This window comes from Macaca thibetana, chromosome 1 (assembly GCF_024542745.1).
Source record: "Macaca thibetana thibetana isolate TM-01 chromosome 1, ASM2454274v1, whole genome shotgun sequence".
NCBI lineage: Eukaryota > Metazoa > Chordata > Mammalia > Primates > Cercopithecidae > Macaca > Macaca thibetana.
This window is the reverse complement of record NC_065578.1, coordinates 76871424-76892924: the sequence shown is the minus strand read 5'-3', so window position 1 is coordinate 76892924 and position 21501 is coordinate 76871424. Positions and strand designations below refer to the sequence as shown.

At 39.6% G+C, this 21501-nt stretch overlaps 2 protein-coding genes across 12 annotated transcripts in view; one reads left to right on the top strand and one right to left on the bottom strand.

The window, feature by feature from the left end:
* ZZZ3 (zinc finger ZZ-type containing 3) overlaps positions 1–5884 on the top strand; it is a 122107-nt gene extending 116223 nt beyond the window's left edge. For all 10 annotated transcript variants that reach the window (XM_050805016.1, XM_050804969.1, XM_050804995.1 and 7 more), the window contains 3 exons: positions 2005–2139; positions 4211–4311; positions 4608–5884. In XM_050805016.1, the coding sequence (XP_050660973.1) occupies positions 2005–2139; positions 4211–4311; positions 4608–4752 (381 nt within the window). In that variant the 3' untranslated portion in view covers positions 4753–5884. The remainder of the gene's footprint in view (positions 1–2004; positions 2140–4210; positions 4312–4607) is intronic.
* Positions 5885–10383: 4499 nt separating this feature from the next.
* The window catches only part of AK5 (adenylate kinase 5), a 292878-nt gene continuing 281760 nt past the window's right edge, over positions 10384–21501 (bottom strand). For both annotated transcript variants that reach the window (XM_050805099.1, XM_050805103.1), the window contains exon 14: positions 10384–11734. In XM_050805099.1, the coding sequence (XP_050661056.1) occupies positions 11666–11734 (69 nt within the window). In that variant the 3' untranslated portion in view covers positions 10384–11665. The remainder of the gene's footprint in view (positions 11735–21501) is intronic.

The window sequence follows — 21501 nt, the reverse complement described above, 5'->3', positions numbered from 1 at the left end:
CAGGCTTGGTGGTGTGCACCTGTTATCCCAGCTACTCAGGAGGCTGAGGTGGGAGAATTGCTTGAGCTTTGGAGGTTAAGGTTGCAGGGAATCCCACCATTGCACTCCAGTCTGGGTGACAGAAACCCTCTCTCAAAACAAAAACAAAACAAAGCAAAAAAACAGGAAAAAGTGGGAGATAGATCGATGAAGTGTGAAATTGTAAAGAATCTTTTACTCAGCTGAAGACTTTGGACTTGATGCTGTAAATAGTCAGGAAACCATTGGGAACTTTTAAGTAATAGTAGGGGCAAAGGAGGGGGTGGATACTAGAGGACCGATTTGAGAGCGATTGTAGAAGATATTAAGAAATGACAGGATTTGTTACATTCGATATAAAATGGAGTGAAAAACTGAGGATAACACTTAGATTTCTGACTTGGGCTGCTTTGTGTAAGCTTTTGTTTTCTTGATGTAAAATAACATAGCACTTAATACCTAATGTAGCAGGAGGAATGGGTGGGGTAGGGCTTGTCTGGTCCAGGATTGGGAATTTACAGAACATGGATCAGAGAATTGCGGATGCTTTTAGGAAATTAGTGAGCATGGGATCAGTCATGAGTAGCAAAGGAAAGAAATGGATCCTGGGTGGCAGAGCACAAATGAATTGGGAGAATAGGAAGCAGAATAGTGATTAGAAATTTCAATGAGGTTTAAAAAAAAGCTGATTATTTGGGGTGAGAATATGAGAGAAGTAGGAATAACAGTGGAGGTAGGAAATCTAAGCTTAATATTTTGGATGTGAAATACTTAGAGTTGAAGGCAAGGTCCAAGGTATGGCTGTTGGAATGGGAGACTCTGAGAAGGAATGAAGATGAAGATCATTTCAGTAGAATCAGTCTAAGATTAGAGGCCAGAAATAGCGAGTTGGGCATCTGTGATAATCTTGAAGTTGTCTAGGATGATGAACCACAGTGTTGTCAGCAATTTTAAATAGACGAATTTTGCATGTTAACATTTTTGAGTAGAAAACTGCTGTCAATTGGGAGGTGGGGGATGGTCCTGAACATATGTATCTTAAAGTTCGGAATCATAAATAGACTTTATACCTTGAAGACCAGTTTATTAAGGGATACTTCAATTTAATATATTATTTTTAAATTTTGAGACGGAGTCTCGCTCTGTCTCCCAGGCTGGAGTGCAGTGGCATAGTCTTGGCTCACTGCAACCTCCGCTTCCCAGGTACAAGCAATTCTCCTGCCTCAGCTTCCCGAGTAGCTGGGATTATAGGCACGTGCCACTGTGCCCAGCTAATTTTTGTATTTTTAGTAGAGATGGGCTTTTGCCATGTTGGCCAGGCTGGTCTTGAACTCCTGACCTAAAGTGGTCTGCCCACCTCGGCCTCCCAAATTGCTGGGATTATAGGCGTGAGCCACCGCACCTAGCCTGCTTAATTCATTTATATAGTTTTTACTGTTTATTTCTTTTACAGTCTATTGTAAATAGTCATCTTTGTAACTCAGTTCATCCTGTTGAGTAAAAGAGAAGTGTTCTACTTTGATCATTGGGAGTACAGAGCAAAACACAAGAGCAGAGATTGGTTTGTTTATTATTGAGAAAGTGTCATGTTTACAGGAGCAAATGTAAGAACCTGTTAGATTGGAGAAGAGAAACTTCCTTAAATGAGGGAGAAGTAGATTACAGGTCACTCAGGTAACCGTGAAAATGTAAAGATGGGATTGGGTTTGCAATAGTGTGTAACAGAGGTGAGAATCATGGCTGTGCTTCCCTTTTACCTGCATTGAAGTAGTCTGCTACAATTCAGAATTACTATTGTGTTTAAAGAAAAGTCCTCCAAAAGCATTAGTGGAAAATACTGCTAATAGCAGCACTAATTTTCTATGAGTACTAAAAGGTATTTTAAAAATGAAAAATATCAGTAGAAAAATATTCTGTATCAGTATTTCTTACCCTTAATTCATTTTCATTACCAAACCAACATTTTTATTTTGTTTTTTTTGATAGGATGACGAAAGTATTCCTATTATGTATAGGAATTTACCTGAATATAAAGAACTATTACAGTTTAAAAAGTTAAAGAAGCAGAAACTTCAGCAAATGCAAGCTGAAAGTGGATTTGTGCAACATGTGGGCTTTAAGGTAAGTTCTACTTAATTTTAGTATTCATTTAATTTTATTTTTTTATTTATTTAGAGACAGAGTCTTGCTCTGTTGCCCAGGCTAGAGTGCAGTGGCATGATCTCAGCTCACCGCAACCTCTGCCTCCTGGGTTCAAGCGATTCTTATGCCTCAGCCATCCAAGTAGCTGGGATTACAGGTGTGCGCCACTACGCCCAGCTAATTTTTGTATTTTTAGTAGAGATGGGGTTTCACCATGTTGGCCAGGCTGGAGTATTCATTTAATTTAAAAGGGTGATAAGAGTTAAAGTGGTTTCTGTAGTGTTAAACTCCAGAATTGCTAAGCATGTAGGAAAAAAGTTTATCTTTTATCCCATTCATTTATACAAAGTAGTGGTGCCATCGTTCCTGATGTGAAGAGTGTATTAGTGAAGACAAACATACAGGTAGCTATCAATTGAGGTAAAATGTGAGGCGCTTTTATTTAGCTGTTTCTCTTTTTGTTGCTGTTGTCCATGGATCAGAAATGGGGTTTTTTTCCCCTTTCTGATTGAGAGGCTAATAGAAATACATATACTTATTCCGCAGAATTTTGTAACACACATTATGTTCCAGGCACTTTGCTAAGTGCTAGAGATTCAGCAGTAAACAAGACAGACTCAGTTCTTGCCCTTATGTTGTTTTCATTCTCATAAGGTATTTAGAGAAGTTAAACAAAATAGTTGAGTGTGGCTAGAGTACATACTAGAGAGTAGTTAGAGGCTGCTTGCACCGCCTTGGAAATTTTGCCAAGGAACTCACACTATCCTGAGGTTGTGGGGGAACCATTGAATGATTTTAAGCAGAAAGTAACATGAAATTTACGTTTTGAAAAGATCATTCTAGTTACTTAAACTATTGGGGGTGATGATCTTTAGGAAAGCAGTGGGTTTGAAACTGACCAGCTTTTCCCCTCATCATTTTGGCCATAGTATGGAAACTTAATTAGAGGAAGGCAAGACTAGAGTCAAGGAAACCGGTTAGAGATTCTTTTGATAATTTAGACAAAAGATGAGGGTGTCCTGAACTTGACTGGTGGCCATGGAAATAAAGATTGGCAAGCTTGAGAAGCCTTTAGGCATTAGAGTTGACTTGGTTGGACTGGAGGAAGTAATAATGAGACCATAAACTTGGTGGTGTTGGTGGGTAGACAGGAAAGTATTGATGTGTGCTGTGACTGGTAAACCAAATTGAAAACAAAGTTGTACCTTTGATCCTCTAGAGTAGGCAGTAATCATACTATATTAAATGATTTTCCCTCTTGATCTTTCAGTGACCCTACTTCTCCATTAGAGATTTTCCTAACTGGCAGCTCTGGCCTTTCAAAAAGAAACTTGCTTCCCTTCTCCTAATTTTGCTGCAAAACCCAGCCATGGCTTGTTTGCCAGTCTGGCAGCCACTATAGTTGACCAGATGATCAAAGAAACTAGAAATGATATATCCTTTGATTTCCAAAAGTGCACAGAATACTCTGAGGACTATCATGATGCCACCACGCTGAAAAAGAGCCAGATCTGCCTTTTTCACCTGATGGGCATTGGTTATTAGGAGTCTTTAGGCTTTGGAGAGTGATTCAATAAGATAAAATTTAGACAGAATTTTACTGTTGCCTGCGTTCCTGTCAGCCAAGAGAACCTGTTAAAACAATTCTGTATCATATTTGGATAGTTTTAACTATGGTATTAACTCTCTGTTTCTCAACCATAGTCATCATACAGTGGTCTGAGGTACCTTTCAAGTAGATGGTTACAAATAACAAAACCACCCAAGTTGAAGATGATTTACTTTAAAAAATTTTTAAATACATTTAAGCTGATTGAAGATTATCCCTTCTAACGTTCCTCTCACACATACCTTGATGTTGAGTGGATGGAATTTTACCTAGTTTGCTAGAAATTATCTCTGACATATAACCATTTGTGTGGTATATTACTGTCCTGTGCATGGAGAGATAGGAGAAGATGTCTATGTGCACATCGTATGTTTCCTTGTGGAGAATAAAAAGTCGTGGAACAGTATAATTTAATACATTTTCTCTCTGAATCTGTTATAGTGTGATAACTGTGGCATAGAACCCATCCAGGGTGTTCGATGGCATTGCCAGGATTGTCCTCCAGAAATGTCTTTGGATTTCTGTGATTCTTGTTCAGACTGGTAAGTATTTTCTTCATTGTCAGTCTTCAACTTAGACAAGAAAAGAGCTTCTCAGCCATTAGTGAATTTGATTTCCAAACATAGAAAATATTAATAGTCACACTTAGTGAATTAAACTTTGTTGTTCTAGGCAATTAATTTTTTCCTGTAATCATACCACATATCAGGTAACTTTGCATTAGAGATTTTGATAGATTAATGGATTTAAACAGGGAGAGCTGTGAGGAAGCTTTGTAATACACAGACTAAAATGCATCCAATACCTTGTAATGATATGTGTCTTTTTTTCTTTGCAGCCTACATGAAACAGATATTCACAAGGAAGATCACCAATTAGAACCTATTTATAGGTCAGAGACATTCTTAGACAGAGACTACTGTGTGTCTCAGGGCACCAGTTATAATTACCTTGACCCAAACTACTTTCCAGCAAACAGATGACATGGAAGAGAACATCATTTACTAGTCCTCTTCAACACATAGCAATGGTATCATTGTTAATTATGTGCACAGTTTGGAAAGATTCTCTGCTTTCCCAGAAATGACACTCACAGCATGAGAGCTTCCTGAGTGTTCTCGTCAAGTACAGCTCTGCACCGTTGTGGCTCTAGATCACTGTTCAGCAGCTGAACATTCCTGGTGAGCAAAGGGTTTCCCTGGTGAATTTTTCACCACCGCATTTTAGGTGGTGATCTTAAATGGGTGAAATGGAACGAGAGCACACATTAAAGAGAGAGTAAATTCCAAAGGTTTCAAAGAACTTGGTGATAAATATGATAATGAGAAGACAAAGTATTTATATTAAAACAGTTTAGTAGCCTTCAGTTTTGTGAAAATAGTTTTCAGCACAGAAACTCACTTCTTTAGACAAAGTTTTAACCAATGATGGTGTTTGCTTCTAGGATATACACTTTAAAAGAACTCACTGTCCCAGTGTTGGTCATTGATGGCCTTTAGTAAATTGGAGCTGCTTAATCATATTGATACCTAATTTCTTTTAACCACAATGAATTGTCCTTAATTACCAACAGTGAAGCACTACAGGAGGCAACTGTGGCACTGCTTCCTTAACCAGCTCATGGTGTGTGAATGTTATAAAATTGTCACTCAGATATATTTTTAAATGTAATGTTATATAAGATGATCATGTGATGTGTACAAACTATGGTGAAAAGTGCCAGTGGTAGTAACTGTGTAAAGTCTCTAATTCACAACATTAATTCCTTTAAAATACACAGCCTTCTGCCTCTGTATTTGGAGTTGTCAGTACAACTCATCAAAGAAAACTGCCTAATATAAAAATCATATATATGGTAATAATTTCCCTCTTTTGTAGTCTGCACAAGATCCATAAAAGATTGTATTTTTATTACTATTTAAACAAGTGATTAAATTTAGTCTGTGCAGTGAGCAAGAGTTCACATGCATTCTTTTATACTGCTGGATTTTGTTGTGCATCATTTAAAACATTTTGTATGTTTCTTCTTATCTGTGTATACAGTATGTTCTTGAATGATCATTTGTCAGGAGAACTGTGAGAAATAAACTATGTGGATACTGTCTGTTTATATTATAGAATGTTTGTTGTGACTTCCTTTTGGTTAGATTTTGGATTTTTTTTTTTTTTAAACCAGTGTTAAAACCAGAAATTGGTATTTTTAAAAATGGTTTGCTTCACATATTTAAGAGTTTTCTTTCCGTCATTTATGAAGAATAAGGAATATATTATGGAAAAGAGGGTGATCTTAAGCAACCCTGTAAAAGACGGTAATGTTTTTTACTCAGTGTGTGCCAAAACACTAAATTAAACTAGCTTACAAAAAGGAAACACAGACCATGGTTAAAGAAAAAGGCAGTTATTAATGCTGAGGTGTGAATACTAAAGTTGAAATTTTTTTTTTCTAGTTGTGTCTCATGAAAATAAGCCCCCATGTATTTAAACAGATGGCTTTTGAAAAATCACCTTGTTTCCTGGAAATTATTATTAACTATAGGAAAAGATAGTATAAATATTCTAAGATTGATTGTTATATTTGACCCAACTTTTAGAATCACCTGTTTTTTCCTATTTTAAATCAAGGGAACATTATTTACTAGTTCTCTTCAGTACATAGCAGGGTACTAAAATCATACCCTGAATTGTTTTTTAATTGAGAAAAGTAATAAAATTTTAAATATAGAAATATGAGAATTTTAAAGTAATATATTGAATAAAGATCACTGATGATATAGATATAATATATCATAACAGAAGGAAAAGTAATGGACTTGAGCTTAACTTCTCACCCTGGAATTATTAGTGGGGTGAAGAGGGAAATCATTAGCATTCTGGGCATTTTTATATTAAATGGTTTGTGAATATGCCAGAAGATCTGCTTTCAACTTGTAATTAGACAAGATAGTAACACTTGATGGTAACTTCTATGTTTGTGTAGAAATAATACCAGTTAGTTTTGGAAAGCCATTCAGATCCATTCAAAAATTCCATAAAGTATGATGTATGCTTTGGAAGAGGGCTATGAGTGATACAATTGTTATATAAATGGAATAGACAAACCACTTGAATGCATTTTTCAAGGGCAAACATTTTTTGAGATTTTTGAGTAATAAAGAGGATTTTTCTGCTTGAGCAGAAGGTGTGTTTGTTTTGCATTTTTCAGCTCCAAGCAAATAGCCCCCAAGGTTTTAAAAGGCCCTGAAGTTCGGATAGTAGTAGGTAGTGTTTTGTTGTTGTTTTAATTTGAGAGTTGCAGGAATAATGGGCAGAGCTGTCATTTGCCAGTCGGCCACCATCTGCCTACAGAGAATTATTGGACTGAAAGCTAAAACAGACTGTAAAAGAATTCAGTGGTATTCAGTAGATAAGATCTATTTCCTGATATATTGTGCTCAAATTATTTGCACATCTTAAGAAACTTTTAATATCTAAAACCATTGCTGTAAGGTTTAGGCAGAGGAGGTTTCCTTTTGTGTGATGCATAATAATAATAGAAAACACTGATACAGTGTTTACTATGTGCCAAGCAAGCATATAATAACTAATTCTTAACTGTATGAGGCAGGTTCATTTATTATCCTGTTGTCATATGAGGAAATTAGCCAGAGAGAAGTTAACTAACCTGCCCAAGGTCATATAGTTAGTAAAGCGGTGATGCTTGAATTTTAACCTAGACAGATTACTTCAGAGTCAGCGTCTGCCTTACTACCGTGTTTCCTGAGCAGGAATTTCCCCTTGTGTCAGGCAACACTAGGTGTTAGGAGTGGAGGTGTGCAGGTGTTGCCTTACATTCTGTTTTCCTGATGTTGTGTGCTTTCTAAGAGTACAGACCTGAGCATATGTCCAGGCTTGCAAAGTCTCAGGCGAAGCTGGGACTACAGCTTGTGTTTCCTGCCTCGGGTAGGATTTTCTTCTATGCATGTTGGGTGCTTCTCACTTAACCTAATAGTATGCCTTGTCTGTTTTCCCCCCTTCCCCTTTTTGTTTAAATTAATTCACAGAACACAAAAATTTGCTAGGTATGAGGAACATTTAAAAAAATAGAGAAAATGGTACATCACATGTAATAAAGATAGTTTTATGAAATGTCTTTTTCAATCATATATATAAGTGTTGTGTGCTATATAAAACTATTTCTTATTGTGGATAATGAAGTTTGAAGCCTGTTGTTCATCTATGGATGCACTGGATGGGACTGGAAGTCTTCAGATTTCAGTAGGTTCTTCCACAAGCTTATGAAGACATTGTCCTGTTTAGGCTGTAAACTGTTTTTATTTCTTGATGAAAAGTGTTCTTCTATTTATGTGATCCCTTTTTTTCTACAGTTCATGTAGCTAGTTAACTAGACTGAGAGTTATAATACATTTAGCTCCATGAGAACAGAGACCATCCATGTCTGTCTGTATCTCTAGGGCCTGGCACTTAATCGATTCTCAATAAATATGTGTTGGTTGTATGACCAACATTTTGGTGAGTTTACATTTTTTTTCTCCAGGAACTTAAGAGACACCACCTATTACTGAGTGTGTCTGTGAGATCCTTAGAGGCCTTGCATCAGAAGGTCATCTTGACAGTGCTGTGAGAGGACGGGGGAATTGGATTCTATCTTACCCGAAGGCTGTGGTTCAACACTGGGTGGCAGACGTGGTTTTGGTTCTCTGTGGGGGCCCTAGTATCTTGATTCTCTTCCATGTTTTTAAGAGTAATGTAATGAGGCTGGGCACAGTGGCTCACGTCTGTAATCCCAACACTTTGGGAGGCCAAGGCAGGTGAATTGCTTAAGCCCAGGAGTTGATCAAGACCAGCCTGGGCAACATGGCAAAACCCTGTCTTTACTAAAAATACAAAAAATTTAGCCGGGCATGGTGGCGCATGGCTGTAGTCTTAGCTACTCGGGAGGCTGAGGTTGGGGGATCACCTGAACTTGGGAAGTTGAGGCTGCAGTGAGCCAAGATGGTGCCATGGCATAATAGCCTGGGGGAGAACGCTGTCTCAAAAAAAAAAAAAAAAAAAAAAAAAAGGTAATGGAAAGGACACTGGAGTGAAAATTCTGGGTCTTAGTCCCAGTCGTGGAAGTGAATCATTCAGTAAGTGTTTACAAAGAACTACCTTTCATTGCACGTTAGGAGCTAGTAAATGATTCGTGTGTCTTACTAACTTTTGTTTAATCCTCACAGTTCCTCTATGAGGTTCATTACTATTATGTTCTCCATTGTATACATGAGAAAACTGGAGGTGCAAAGAGTATGTTAAATATGTTAGCTCTCAATAGTAATTACTGTGTTTGGGACTGGAGATACCAAGCCGTGTCCTTATGGAGGTTATAATCTAATGCAGAAGACCAGCAATAAGTAAGTAAAATAAAAACTATTCATTGCAGGCAGGGATAAATGCTAAGAAGATAAATATGCTCAGAGAAAAATAATAATGGGAGAATGGCGAATCGTCTGCCATTTTAGATGGAATAAGCAGAGAAATCCTCTATTGGCCAGGGTAAATTCAAATAGAAACCAGAATGGAGCAAGGGAATTTGCTGCATGAATAATCTGTAGGAAGAGGCAGAAGGATAGCAATAGCACACAGGCCCTGAGCCAGTAGACTGTGGCTTGTTCTGGCAACATAAGATGGCCAGAGTAGCTTAAGCCAAATGAGCAATAGGAGAGTAGTACTTGATGGCATCAAAGAGGGCACAGGCCAGCTCAGATGTGGCCTTGAATACACATCATTGTAAAGGAGTTTAGATTATGTTCTGATGTCTTCTACATACACACACGTCTTTTGCTAGACAGAGACCTCTAAGGTCTTTTCCAGTATTAAAATCTTATGACTTTAAAGTAGTGATATCATTTCAAGCCATTCAAATCAGCAATGTGTTCTAGAGAAGAGTTGATTTGCACTTCTAGATACTCTTCAGGGGCAAAGCCGTTTACCCTTGCTAAATTTTTCAAGGTGGCTGTCAGCTGTAGCCGTAAGAGCCTGTAAAAGATGGTTGGACCTTTCTGCCCCTCTGCTGTCTCATTTTCCTTACCTATGCAGTCAGAGCTGTGCTGGGCATGGACTGTGTTTGCCAGTATATGGTATGTGTTTCAAGAATGTTAATCCCTACAAAGAGTCATTTTATGTTTTCTGGCACAACTGATGATTTTCTTCCTGTAACCTTTTTTTGTTTCCAGTTTGCTCAAGTACTTATGCTCCCCGATAGAGAGTGTGACAACTTGGGGTAGTAATAAAGTAAAGTATATGACAACTGTTGGAGTTGTGGGAACATGCCCCCTTTTGTTAATAGAGGCATAATTGTAACCAAAGAAATTTAATTTCTTCTTTAGCAAACAAACACTGAGATTTCTGTTTCAGAATGAGTGCTAAAGAAAAAGGAAATATGAAAGTTACCATGTATCGTGGATACATTGAGTTCTCTCTGTAATAACTCAAAACTGATCTATAGCTAAAATTAAAAACATATAAGCGTATCGTAAATCTTGACTATGTCTGTGTTCACCTCTAATTCTGTTTGGAATAAGGCTTCAAATGCTTTCCAGAATGATGTGAGTTACAAATAAATAGAAAAAGAGTTATCCTGTCTTCCATTTATTTTATTTGTACATATCCATTTCAAGAAAAAAAGAGACTTAAAAAATACAATTCTATCCCAGAAATGGATCCTTATCTGCACAACCATTGAAGAAAAAAAAATCATGCAAACTGAAACTATGTTTTTTTGTAGTGACTGAGTGGAAGATGCAGTTATTCCAGTAGAATATATAAGAAGCTCTGATTTTACAACTGATAGCACAAAAGAAAACCCAAACTTCACTGGTTTAATGCAAGGAAACACAATTTTGCATATGGGTATGACAAGGTTTGCAAACTTCTGGAAAGGGCCCATATGAAACAAACACAAGATTGAACACACCACTTACTGACATGCCCCTCCTACCCACATCAGGTTTGTTACGGTATTTTTTACTTGCTTGGAAACAAATAAATGGGTGACCATTTAAAATCAAAATTATACTTTGATATGTGCCCAATGAATGAAATTGCAAATATCTCATGCTTTTAAATTACTTTTGGTCATTGATATTAATTTATAATTGCTGAAATGCATCACCATGTAGAGAAGAGACTAGGTTACACAATTTATCAGATTTGTTCCCTTAGCCATAATGACAGTATTCCAAAGTTCTTAAAAATAATTAATAGAGAATGTTACTGATGACTAACGTGGGTTTTACCATCTTGGAAAAGCTATACAATTTCATATTTTAAAATTTCTGTCAAATTTTGCTTGATGCCTCTATATCATGTACAAGGCATTGTGTAATCAACTCACCTTATGGCTCTGAGCCACCAGAAGATGAGAGTTGACGAAACAGCCAGACACCAAAGGAAGATGGCCAGGGCTGTCCCCTGTGCCAGGGGCCTCCACTGGGGAACAGTATGTAAATCTTGGGGAGAGGAAGATGTGACTGGGAGTTAGGGATGCTTAATGAGAGGAGAACCAGATGATCAGGGTCTAGCAAGGCCTGTAATCACAACAGGCACAGACTGGTACTGCACCACTGTTTATGTACTGACTAGCTCTGAGTGTGGCCTGCATGATACAAAGTGTGTGTGCTGTGAGTGCAGACAGTTGTCTGAAGTGTGGAGAAGAGGTTGATAGTCCCAAATACACCATGCATGATTTCCAGATACCTCTCACACAGGTCTAGCTGGGAAGCAAACAGTGCTGTCAGGATTTAGGGGGTGGGGGAGTGGGGGCAGGGAGCACAAAAGGTTTAACTTGAAACATTGTGTTAAGGAATGAACTTTTTAATGTTTTTCTGTTTCCACTCTAACAAACATGCATTTTCGCCTTCAGAAAATAGAGTCAATAGCTGTGCAGAGTTGAAGAAAAACGTCCTCTGGTGTTCCCTCTGCATTTATCTATATTTAAAAGGGAAAAAAGAGAGTTAGTCTGAAATATTTGTAAATAAAATCATGTTTAATAATGAAAGATCACTATCAATTGCTCATAATTTGCTCTGCAAAATTTTAAAACACAAGACCCCCCAAAACACAGAGAAAAAAGTGAAGAGTAGTGGTTTTAAAACTACGTGTCTCAATTAAAACAACAATGAAGTACCACTACACATCTATTAGAATAGCCAAAATCCAAAGCACTGACACCACCAAATGCTGGTGAGGACATGGAGCAATAGGAACTCTCACTCATTGCTTGTGGGAGCACAAAACGGTACACCCACTTCAGAAGACACTGCAGTTTCTTAAACTGAACATACTGTTACCATACTTTTTAGCAGTTGCACTTCTTGGTGTTTTACCCAAATGGGCTGAAACCTGAGCATCTGCCCAAAAACCTGCATATGGATGTTGACAGCAACTTCATGCATAATTGACAAAACTTGGAAGCACCCAGGATGATCTTCAGCATTTTAATGGATGGATAAACTGATATATCCAGATGCACAGGGGAGTATTATTCAGTGCTAAACTTTATATTACTCAGTGATTCAGGCTTCTCTGAAGAGGGTACATATTGTTTGGTTCCAATTATATGACATTCTGGAAAAATAAAAACTGGAGACAGGTTTAAAAAGATCAGTGGTTGATGGGCAGAGGGCAGGTGGAGATGAGAAGGTAGAGTACAGGATTTTTAGAGCAGTGTAACTAGTCTATGGGAACGCTGCTCAATTTTGCGGTGAACCTAAGACTTCTCTAAAAAGGAAGGCCTATTTAAAACAAGTCCCTAGGTAAAGCATTGCTATGGTCATGGAAAGACTTTGGAGTTACTTAAAATGAGACTTCTGAGTGTTCTGGTGCATTTGGGAATAGTAAGGAGATTGGGGCATGAGGGAGAGAGGTGTGGAGAAGAAAGCAAAAGGCTAGGACCACAGTGTGTAGGTGTGTTAAGGCAAAGTCTGCTTGGAGACTGTTGACATGCCAGCCCAAGGAGGACATATCAAGGGAAGCTGATTTTCTGGGCACGAAAGTACTGCCCCTTCCCCTGTCCTAACATTGCACCGACCGCTGAGGTTTGTTCCATTACACCTGTATCGTCTACGGAAAGGAAAGGCCTGGCCAAGCACAGGAAGCACGTGGGAGGCCAGGGGAATGCTGGTGGCGTGCATCAACTTCCACAAGTGTCACCCAGGTTACTTTGGTAAAGTTGGTTATGAGGCATTACCACTTAAACCAGGGCTTCTGCCCAACTCTCGACCTTGACAAATGTAGACCTTGGTCAGTCAAGAGACATGAGTCATCACACGCTGACAAAAATAACAATAATAATAATAATAAATAAAACAGGTTGGAGCTGCTCCCATCATTGATGGAGTGCTATGGGCTACTGCAGAATTCTGAGGAAGGGAAACTTCCAAAGTAGCCTGCTGTCATGAAGGCCAAGTTCTTCAGCAGGAGAGCTGGGAGAAGACTAAGGATGTATATATAGGGGGAAGTAGGGAGGCTGTGTCCTGGTGACTTGAAGCCACAAGGAGGGAGCTTAACTAAATGCTAACAAATGAAAAAAAAAAAAAAAAGGAAAGGGTTGGTGATCTACATGAGTCATGGGGTGGGTGGTAAACTTGCTAAAACACAGCTTTCCAGGCCATATCTGCAGAGGGTCTTGTTTGGTGGGTTTGGACTGGGTCTTTAATCTGTATATTTAACAAATTCTCCACATGATTTTGTTGTGGGCCATCTTGGAGCACACTTTGAGAAACACAAAGTTTTCAAACATACATTTTCAAGCACACTTTGAGACTCTTGTCTACCTATCCAAATCTTTGTGCAAACTAGTTTGCATTTTTCTACCCCTAGGGATTTCACTGCTTCCAGAGGTAGAATGAATTCTCAACACCATCAACAAAAAGAATGTTGCATGTTTAAATACTGGAGAAAATGGATACCACAATATTAATGGATACAACAATATTAATATAATGACTGTCATTCCCAAACTGGAAAAATCATGTATGTCCATTAACAATAGATGGATAAATTGTGACATAGTCATATAATGGAATACTATAGTAATTAAAAGAAAAAGAACCACAGCTATTTCGACAACATGGATTAATTTCAGAAGCTTGAGGGACACAAGCCAGTCTCAAGAATATGAATACAGTAGGGTTCAGTTTATATAAGGTTTAAAAAAAAAGCTATTTTGGTTAGGGATCCATAAGTAGGCAATAAAGTCATAAAGATAGAAGCAAGGAAATGATTATCATGAAAGCCAGGATAGTAGTTACTTCTTGGGGAGAGGAAGGAAGCTGTGACAGGGGAGGCATATGGGGAGGGTGGAGCTTCTGCAATTCTTTTCTATTTCTCGTCCTGCATGGTGGTTATATGAGTGTTCATTTTATTCCTCAAACTCTATATACTACTTTTATGCATTCCCGTATGTATGATATAGCCCACAATAAGGGAAAAATCAGTTTTTTAAAAGTTCTTTTCCCCTCTCATAAATATGTCATACTTTATCCTTACAGGAGACTCAAATACAGCAATCTGCAATTTGTCTGTCCAGCTAGAGGTTCTACATCTGGACAGTAGGGGCTTAGCCTTTGCCATGTTCATGGCCCCCACAGCACCTTGCTTATTGCTTTACTTCTTCCTCCTTTTCCTTTCAACCAACAAGCATTTCCTGGTTATCATCAATGTTTCGGAGTTACCAAGTTGAATGAGAAACAATGGTCCTGTTTTCCAAGAGCTCACGCTCAGTGGTAGAGATGAACATTCAACAGGAATTTACACTGTTAGGAGGTAAACACATGAGCTAAAGGGGCACCTTCCACAATGTTGGGAGGGCAGAGAAGCTTCCTGAGGAAAGTAATAGTTGTCATCATTTAAAATGATAAACATTACTAGTAATGGCACAGAAATGCTTTTTAAATAACCAAAGTAATCCTGTCAATGATCTTAGAAGAGAAGTCTTGTTATCCCAGTTTTACAGATGATGAAACAGGGGCTCTGAAAGATGAATTAAATTTTTCAAGATAATGTGGTTAAGTAAGTGGAAAGAACTGGTTCACACCCAGGCCTTTGATTTTGAAGTCTTTGCACGTCTTGACTTTACTACACTATGCTGACCAGTTCAAAATGGTGGATGGCCAGATATGAGGGGGAGTAGCAAGGAGTGAAGCTGGAATTGTAATGACAGGCTGGGCTATGAAAAGGCTTATGTTCCCTATTGCATGACGATAATGAGGAACCACGTGAGAACTGTTTTTTTGTTTTGTTTTGTTTTTTGTTTTTTAAAACAGGGTCTTGCTCTGTTGCCCAGTCTGGAGTGCAGTGGTGCGATCTTGGCTTACTGCAGCCTCTGCCTCCCAAGTTCAAGCGATTCTTCTGCCTCAGACACCTGAGTAGCTGGGATTATAGGTGTGTGCCACCATGTCTGGCCATTTGTCTTTTTAGTAGAGATGGGGTTTCACCATGTGGCCAGGCTGATCTTGAACTCCTGACCTCAAGTAATCTACCTGCCTCAGCCTCCCAAATTAAGGATTACGGTGGGAGCCACTGTGCCCAGCCCATGTAAGAGTTTTTAAGGAATGGGCTGACATCATAAAATATGGGTACACAGCAAATACTTGATAAATATTTGTTCCATCAAAAATAACTGCAGAGTCCAGGCGCGGTGGCTCACGCCTGTAATCCCAGCACTTTGGAAGGCCGAGGCAGGCGAATCATGGGTCAGGATATTGAGCCATCCTGGCTAACACGGTGAAACTGTCTCTACTGAATATACAAAAAAAAAAAAAAAAAAAAAAAAAATGGCTGGGTGTGGTGGCGGGCGCCTGTAGTCCCAGCTACTCGAAAGGCTGAGGCAGGAGAATGGCGTGAACCCAGGAGGCAGAACTTGCAGTAAGCTGAGATCACGCCACTGCACTCCAGCCTGGGCAACAGAGTGTGACTCTGTCTCAAAAAAAAAAAAAAAAAAAAAAAAAAAAAAAAAAAAAAAAAAACCGAAAACAAAACGAAACAAAAAAACTGCAGAAAGGTTGAAGTGCAAGGCAAAGAGCCCTGTATGAGGCGTGCCTGGGATTGCCCTCAGTGTGCTTCAGGACTTGACAGGCCATTCATCCTCTTGGGGCCTCAGTTTCCTCCTCTATCATATGAAGGGACTGAACTAGGACTAGATAACCTCCAGGTCTGGTTCCAGCCTGGATGTTCTATGCTATTCCAGATCTGAGCTCACTTTTTAGTGGGGATGAGCTCCTCTCAGCAGGCGCCAGGATTGTTCAGTTTAGTTTGGTGTTGCTAGTTAAGCTGGGCCTAGAAGAATGGACATGTACTGGAAGATAATAAAGGTGGCAAAGGTGTAGAGATCTGAAAGCACATCGATTTTTCAGCAAACAGTGGGTCATTTGTTGAGGACAGAGCAAATGCTGCATGGGATGCTGAGGGCAGGCAGAGAAAAAGAGGAAGCTGGAAAAATAGGTTGGAATGAGGTGTCTCCATAGATTTGCCTATTTGGGACATTTTATATCAATGGAATCACACAATATATGGTCTTTTGTGACTGGTTTCTTGGCATAATATTTTCAAGGTTCAATACTTGGTTCCTTTTTATTGCTGAATAATGCTATGCTGCATTTAACCTGAATGTTCCAAACATGCCTTGGGATGTCTTCCTTCCTCATCTCTTTTCAGCAAATCTGTTTCCGCCCACAGCCCACTGTACAGTCACCTGACCTCACCTTATCAAACGCTGGGAGGAGGGAGGAAAGGAAGGGGTTGCTAGCTCACATTCCTGCCCCTTCTCAGGTTTCCTCCCCTGTAGCAGGGACGGGTAAGAAGGTATAAATCCACAAACACTTGATATTATTTACACTGTCCATGATTGTATATCAGTGGAAAATGCACCAGGTCTGTCACTGGTCCCCAAGAAGTTCCATGAGGACAAAGACTCAAATACAACTATTTTGTGCATAATGTAAGTTCTTCACCCTAGTGATCCAATTTTTCGTCTTTGGCACAAACACTTCCCCAAATCAGCCCCAGATCCTCCCCAGAAGAGGAAGATAAGTAGCCTAGGGAATGACTCCAAGTGACCGTCTACTTCAAATGCATGTGAATTTTCTCACTACAATATCACTGCCTAATTGAGGCACACGTGTAGTGGGACTTTCAGCCTCAGTGATGCCCTCTGCTTCATCTGTACAAACTCCAACTGCGTTCCAGGGCCCTTTCTTGTCCTAACAAAGTGGTGGATATTTTGCAGCGTCTTCCTCATTATTTATCTGTTCTCCAGCCTCTTGCTGAATTCCACCAGTTCCTTGCATTTAACTGACTTAGCATGTTCTATTTCTGCTCCTGGGCCCTGGAACATTTCTCTCCTCCAATCTGTCTTCTGCAACCATTACTAACATTCTCAACTTTATATATGATTTTCTAAATTTATCTTCTTTCCAAAAGAAAACCATACCTATGTTTCTCATACTCATAATGTGTCTTTTAACACTATTAATATACAATTTTTTTTAAAGAACACTTTTTTTTTTTTTTTTTTTTTTAAAGAGGTAAGGTTTCACTCTCTCACCCAGGCTGGAATGCAGTAGTGAGATCATAGCTCACTGTAACCTCTAACTCCTGGGCTCAAGTAACCCTCCTGCCTCAGCCTCCCAAGTAGCTGAGACTATAGGCATGTGCCACCATGCCCAGCTACTTTTTTGTATGTTTTTGTAGAGATGGGGTCCTGCTATGTTGCCCAGGCTGGGCTTGAAGTCCTGACCTCAAGCGATCCTCCCACCTCAGCCTCCCAAAGTGCTGAAATTATAGGTGTGAGCCACTGTGCCTGGCCAAGAATACATTTATTATGTTCTATTTCCTCCATGTTTCATAATTGATAACTTGGTCATTCAACATAATGCCAGTGTTACACTCACATAAATTGGGTTGATCCTTGTCCAGGATTTCTTTTAGACTCTGATAAAAATACATTTGTTCATTACAATAACCTTTGAATGTACTCTATTACCTTCTGCCTTTTACTATCACAGTGAACTAAAGGCTCTTTCTGTATTACCTTCCCCACTGACTATCACAGTGGACATGCACTTGTTGCAATTCAGTGCAACATTTAACTTTTCGCTTCTTGGTCAGATAAAACCCAGCCTTAACCCAAATATTTGTATATTGTTAAAGAAAAAAAATGTTCAATGATTCTTGTTAAGCATGGTAAGGGAGGCTTTATTGGGGACCATTACGATGGGTATAGATAGGGACTATGGCAACAGGATTTTGCAGCGGGGGAGAGGGATGGGACTCAACTCTGAATACAGCGTGGGCAAGTGGGAATTTATAGTCAAGGAGCAGGATGGGAGTCAGTGGATGGAAAATTATTAAGAGGTAATAACATCAGGAGTAAGGAAAATTCTGGCTACCGACCTGACAGGACCCTTGCTGAAGACAGACCAACATGATCAGACAGCACCTGGGGATGATGGAGGATGAGCACCCCAATCAGATATTGAGGGTAGGGATCTTGCTAAAGTGATTCAGCAGGTTTTACAAGGAAGTGCACAGATGGGCCTAGGAGAAGGTTCAAGAGTCTCTGACTAAAGTTTGGTCAGCAGAGAACCTTTGTCAACATCCAGCTAGACAGTAAGCTCTGTGAGCACGAGGCTATTACTCAGCATAGTATCCCCCGTGCCTGGCTCTAGGTAGAAAGACAAAAACCCAAAAAGGTAAACAAAAGAATGTATCCTCTATTCCCACATTTGCTCTTCCTTTCCTCACAGAAATGAACTGTTGTGGGGGAAGAAGCATGTTCTTAAAGTCCATTTTCTGCAGTCTGGGCTTTATGGAAGGAGAACACATTCTGCCTTCTAAAAACAAGGCGACTTGGTTTCAGCACAGAGGACTCAGCACACAGCACCTCAAGGACAGTGCTAGTTATTTTCTGTTAATCAGGCCAGAGCTGATGTTTTGGGGAGGGCTGGGGCGGGGTCCCGGAGCTCTCAGTGGTCCATTGCCCACCTCTATTTCCCTCCCCAATCCCTCTCCTCATTTTGTTTTGTGGCTTAAATATGGGGACTTCTTAATGAAATTAAAAAACTGCTTATTGCCAACCAGTCAGTCATGTGCTGTAGTGCTTGCCCCTGTGGAGCCCGAAGATGTGGGTAGGTTTAAAGACAAAATCAAATGATAAGGCTTTCTAGATGGGAAAAGCAGTCATTTACTTCGGTGAGTAGAAAACTCCGTGAAGTTAGTTGGGATCCTCCTTAGGACCAAGATGCCAAGTTTTGAGAATAAAGGCAGTGAGGCAATTTCTATTGTCTTATAGAAGGCATGTATGCATGTGTGTGTGTGGTGGGAAAAGGCTGGATTCCTGAAGTGCATTTTGTTTTGTTTTGTTTTGAGACGGAGTTTCGCTCTTGTCACCCAGGCTGGAGTGCAACGGTATGATCTCAGCTCACTGCAACCCTCACCTCCCAGATTCAAGCAATTCTCCTGCCTCAGCCTCCCGAGTAGCTGGGATTACCGGCACGTGCCACCACGCCCAGCTAATTTTTGTATTTTTAGTAGAGACAGGGTTTCACCATGTTGGCCAGGCTGCTCTCTGACTTCTGACCTCAGGTGATCCGCCTGCCTCGGCCTCCCAAGTGCTAGAATTACAGGTGGGAGCCACTGCCCATGGCCTGAAGTGTATTTTTCAGGAGCAAAAGAGAGCCCAGTTGAACTGGGTGGGAACAAAGCCTTTTGTCTACTATCCAAAATTCTCCTTTGGTTCTACAGGTTACCTCGACTCTTCCTAAGTCTCAAAGTAGATTCTCTTTGCTCATCTAATTCCCATGTATAGAGTATTTTAAGGGAATAAGTGGCATTTATCATTTTGTATATAACTGCAACTCAAAGGAAATGGAAAAGAACCAATTTACTAAATGCTTTCAAAGTTACAGGAACTTTTCTTGGTGCTTAGAGCTTTAGCAAATTTAAACCAATTAGCTTATAAGGTACTGGTGCTTAATGTCCTTAGCAAACAGAGAACAGTCCTGCATAATCAGCTTACTGACTGTTTTCTGTGAATGAGACTTCCTCAGTAATTGTGCAAACTTGAAAGTAATATGTCCTCCAACATAGAGTATGTTTACTCCATAATCAATTATTATAATATTAATTCATAGTAACCCTCTTTTATCATGAATAGTCAAAAGTAAGTTTCATCGTGACCTTTCTCCAAAAGATCTGCAATTCTGAGTCAGCAAAGTCAGTATGTATGAGGTCTTAATGTATTTAATTTAGTTAGAAACTAGGTAAGTAGATTTGCTTCTGACTTCAAGAATTTACCAGCCGGATGGAGTGGCTCACGCCTGTAAACTGCCCATGCTTTGGGAGGCTGAGGTAGGAGGATTGCTTCAGCACAGGAGCTCGAGACCAGCTTGGGAAATATAGTGTCTCTACAAAAATAAAAAAATTAGCTGGACACATGCCTGTAGTCCTAGCTGCTGGAGAGGCTGAGGTGAAGGATGGCTTGAGGCCAGGAGCTTAAGGCTAAAATGAGCTGTGATGGAGCTACTGCACTCACTCCAGCCTGGGCAACAGGGTAAGACCCTGTCCCTTAAAAAAAATAAAATAAATAAATAAAAGAGGCTGAGGTGGGAGGATCACTTGAGCCTAGGAGGTTGAGGCTGCAGTAAGCCATGATCATGCCACTGTACTCCAGCCTGGGTGACAGTGAGATCCTGTCTCAAAAAAAAAAAAAGAAAAGAAAAGAAAATGTGGTACATATACACAATGGAGTACTATTCAGCTATAAGAAAGAATGAGATCCTGTCATTTGCAACAACATGTATGGAACTGGAGGTCACGTTAAGTGAAATAAGCCAGGCTCAGAAAGACAGACTTCGAATGTTCTCACTTATTTCTGAGAGCTAAATGTTAGAGCAATTGAACTCACGGAGATAGACAGTAGATTGATAGTTACCAGGGTCTGGGAAAGGAGAGGGGGAAGTGGGAATGGCTAATGGATACAAAAATTAAGGTAGATAGAATGAATGCGATCTAGTATTTGATAGCACAAAATGGTGACTCTAGGCAACAATAACTTATTGTACACTTAAAAATAACTAAAAGACTATAATTGGATTATCTGTAACACAAAGAAAGGACAAATGCTTGAGGTGATAGATACCTCATTTCCCCTGATGTGATCACTGCACACTGCATGCCTATAGAAAGTATCTTACATACCCCATAAATATATACACTAATATGTACCCACAAAAAATAACAATTTTAAGAAAGAAAGAAGCATAAAAAAGAATTTACCATTTTTGGTCTGAGACGTGATATAAAATCCTGCAGTAAGTGATGTTCTGACAAGTATAGCAAAATATTATTTCATTAAAAAGCTAAAAGCAGGCCAGGTGCAGTGGCTCATGCCTGTAATCCCACCACTTTGGGATGCTGAGGCGGGTGAATCACCTGAGGTCAGGAGTTCAAGACCAGCCTGGCCAACATAGTGAAACCCGGTCTCCACTAAAAATACAAAAAGTAGCAGGGTGTGGTGGCGGGCACCTGTAATTCCTGCTACTCGGGAGGCTGAGGCAGGAGAATCGCTTGAGCCCGGGAGGCAGAGGTTGCAGTGAGCTGAGCAACAGAGTGAAATTCTGTCTAAAAAAAAAAAAAAAAAAAAAAAAAAAAAAAAAAAAAAAAAGCTAAAGCAAGTGAAGAGGAAACAGTAAATT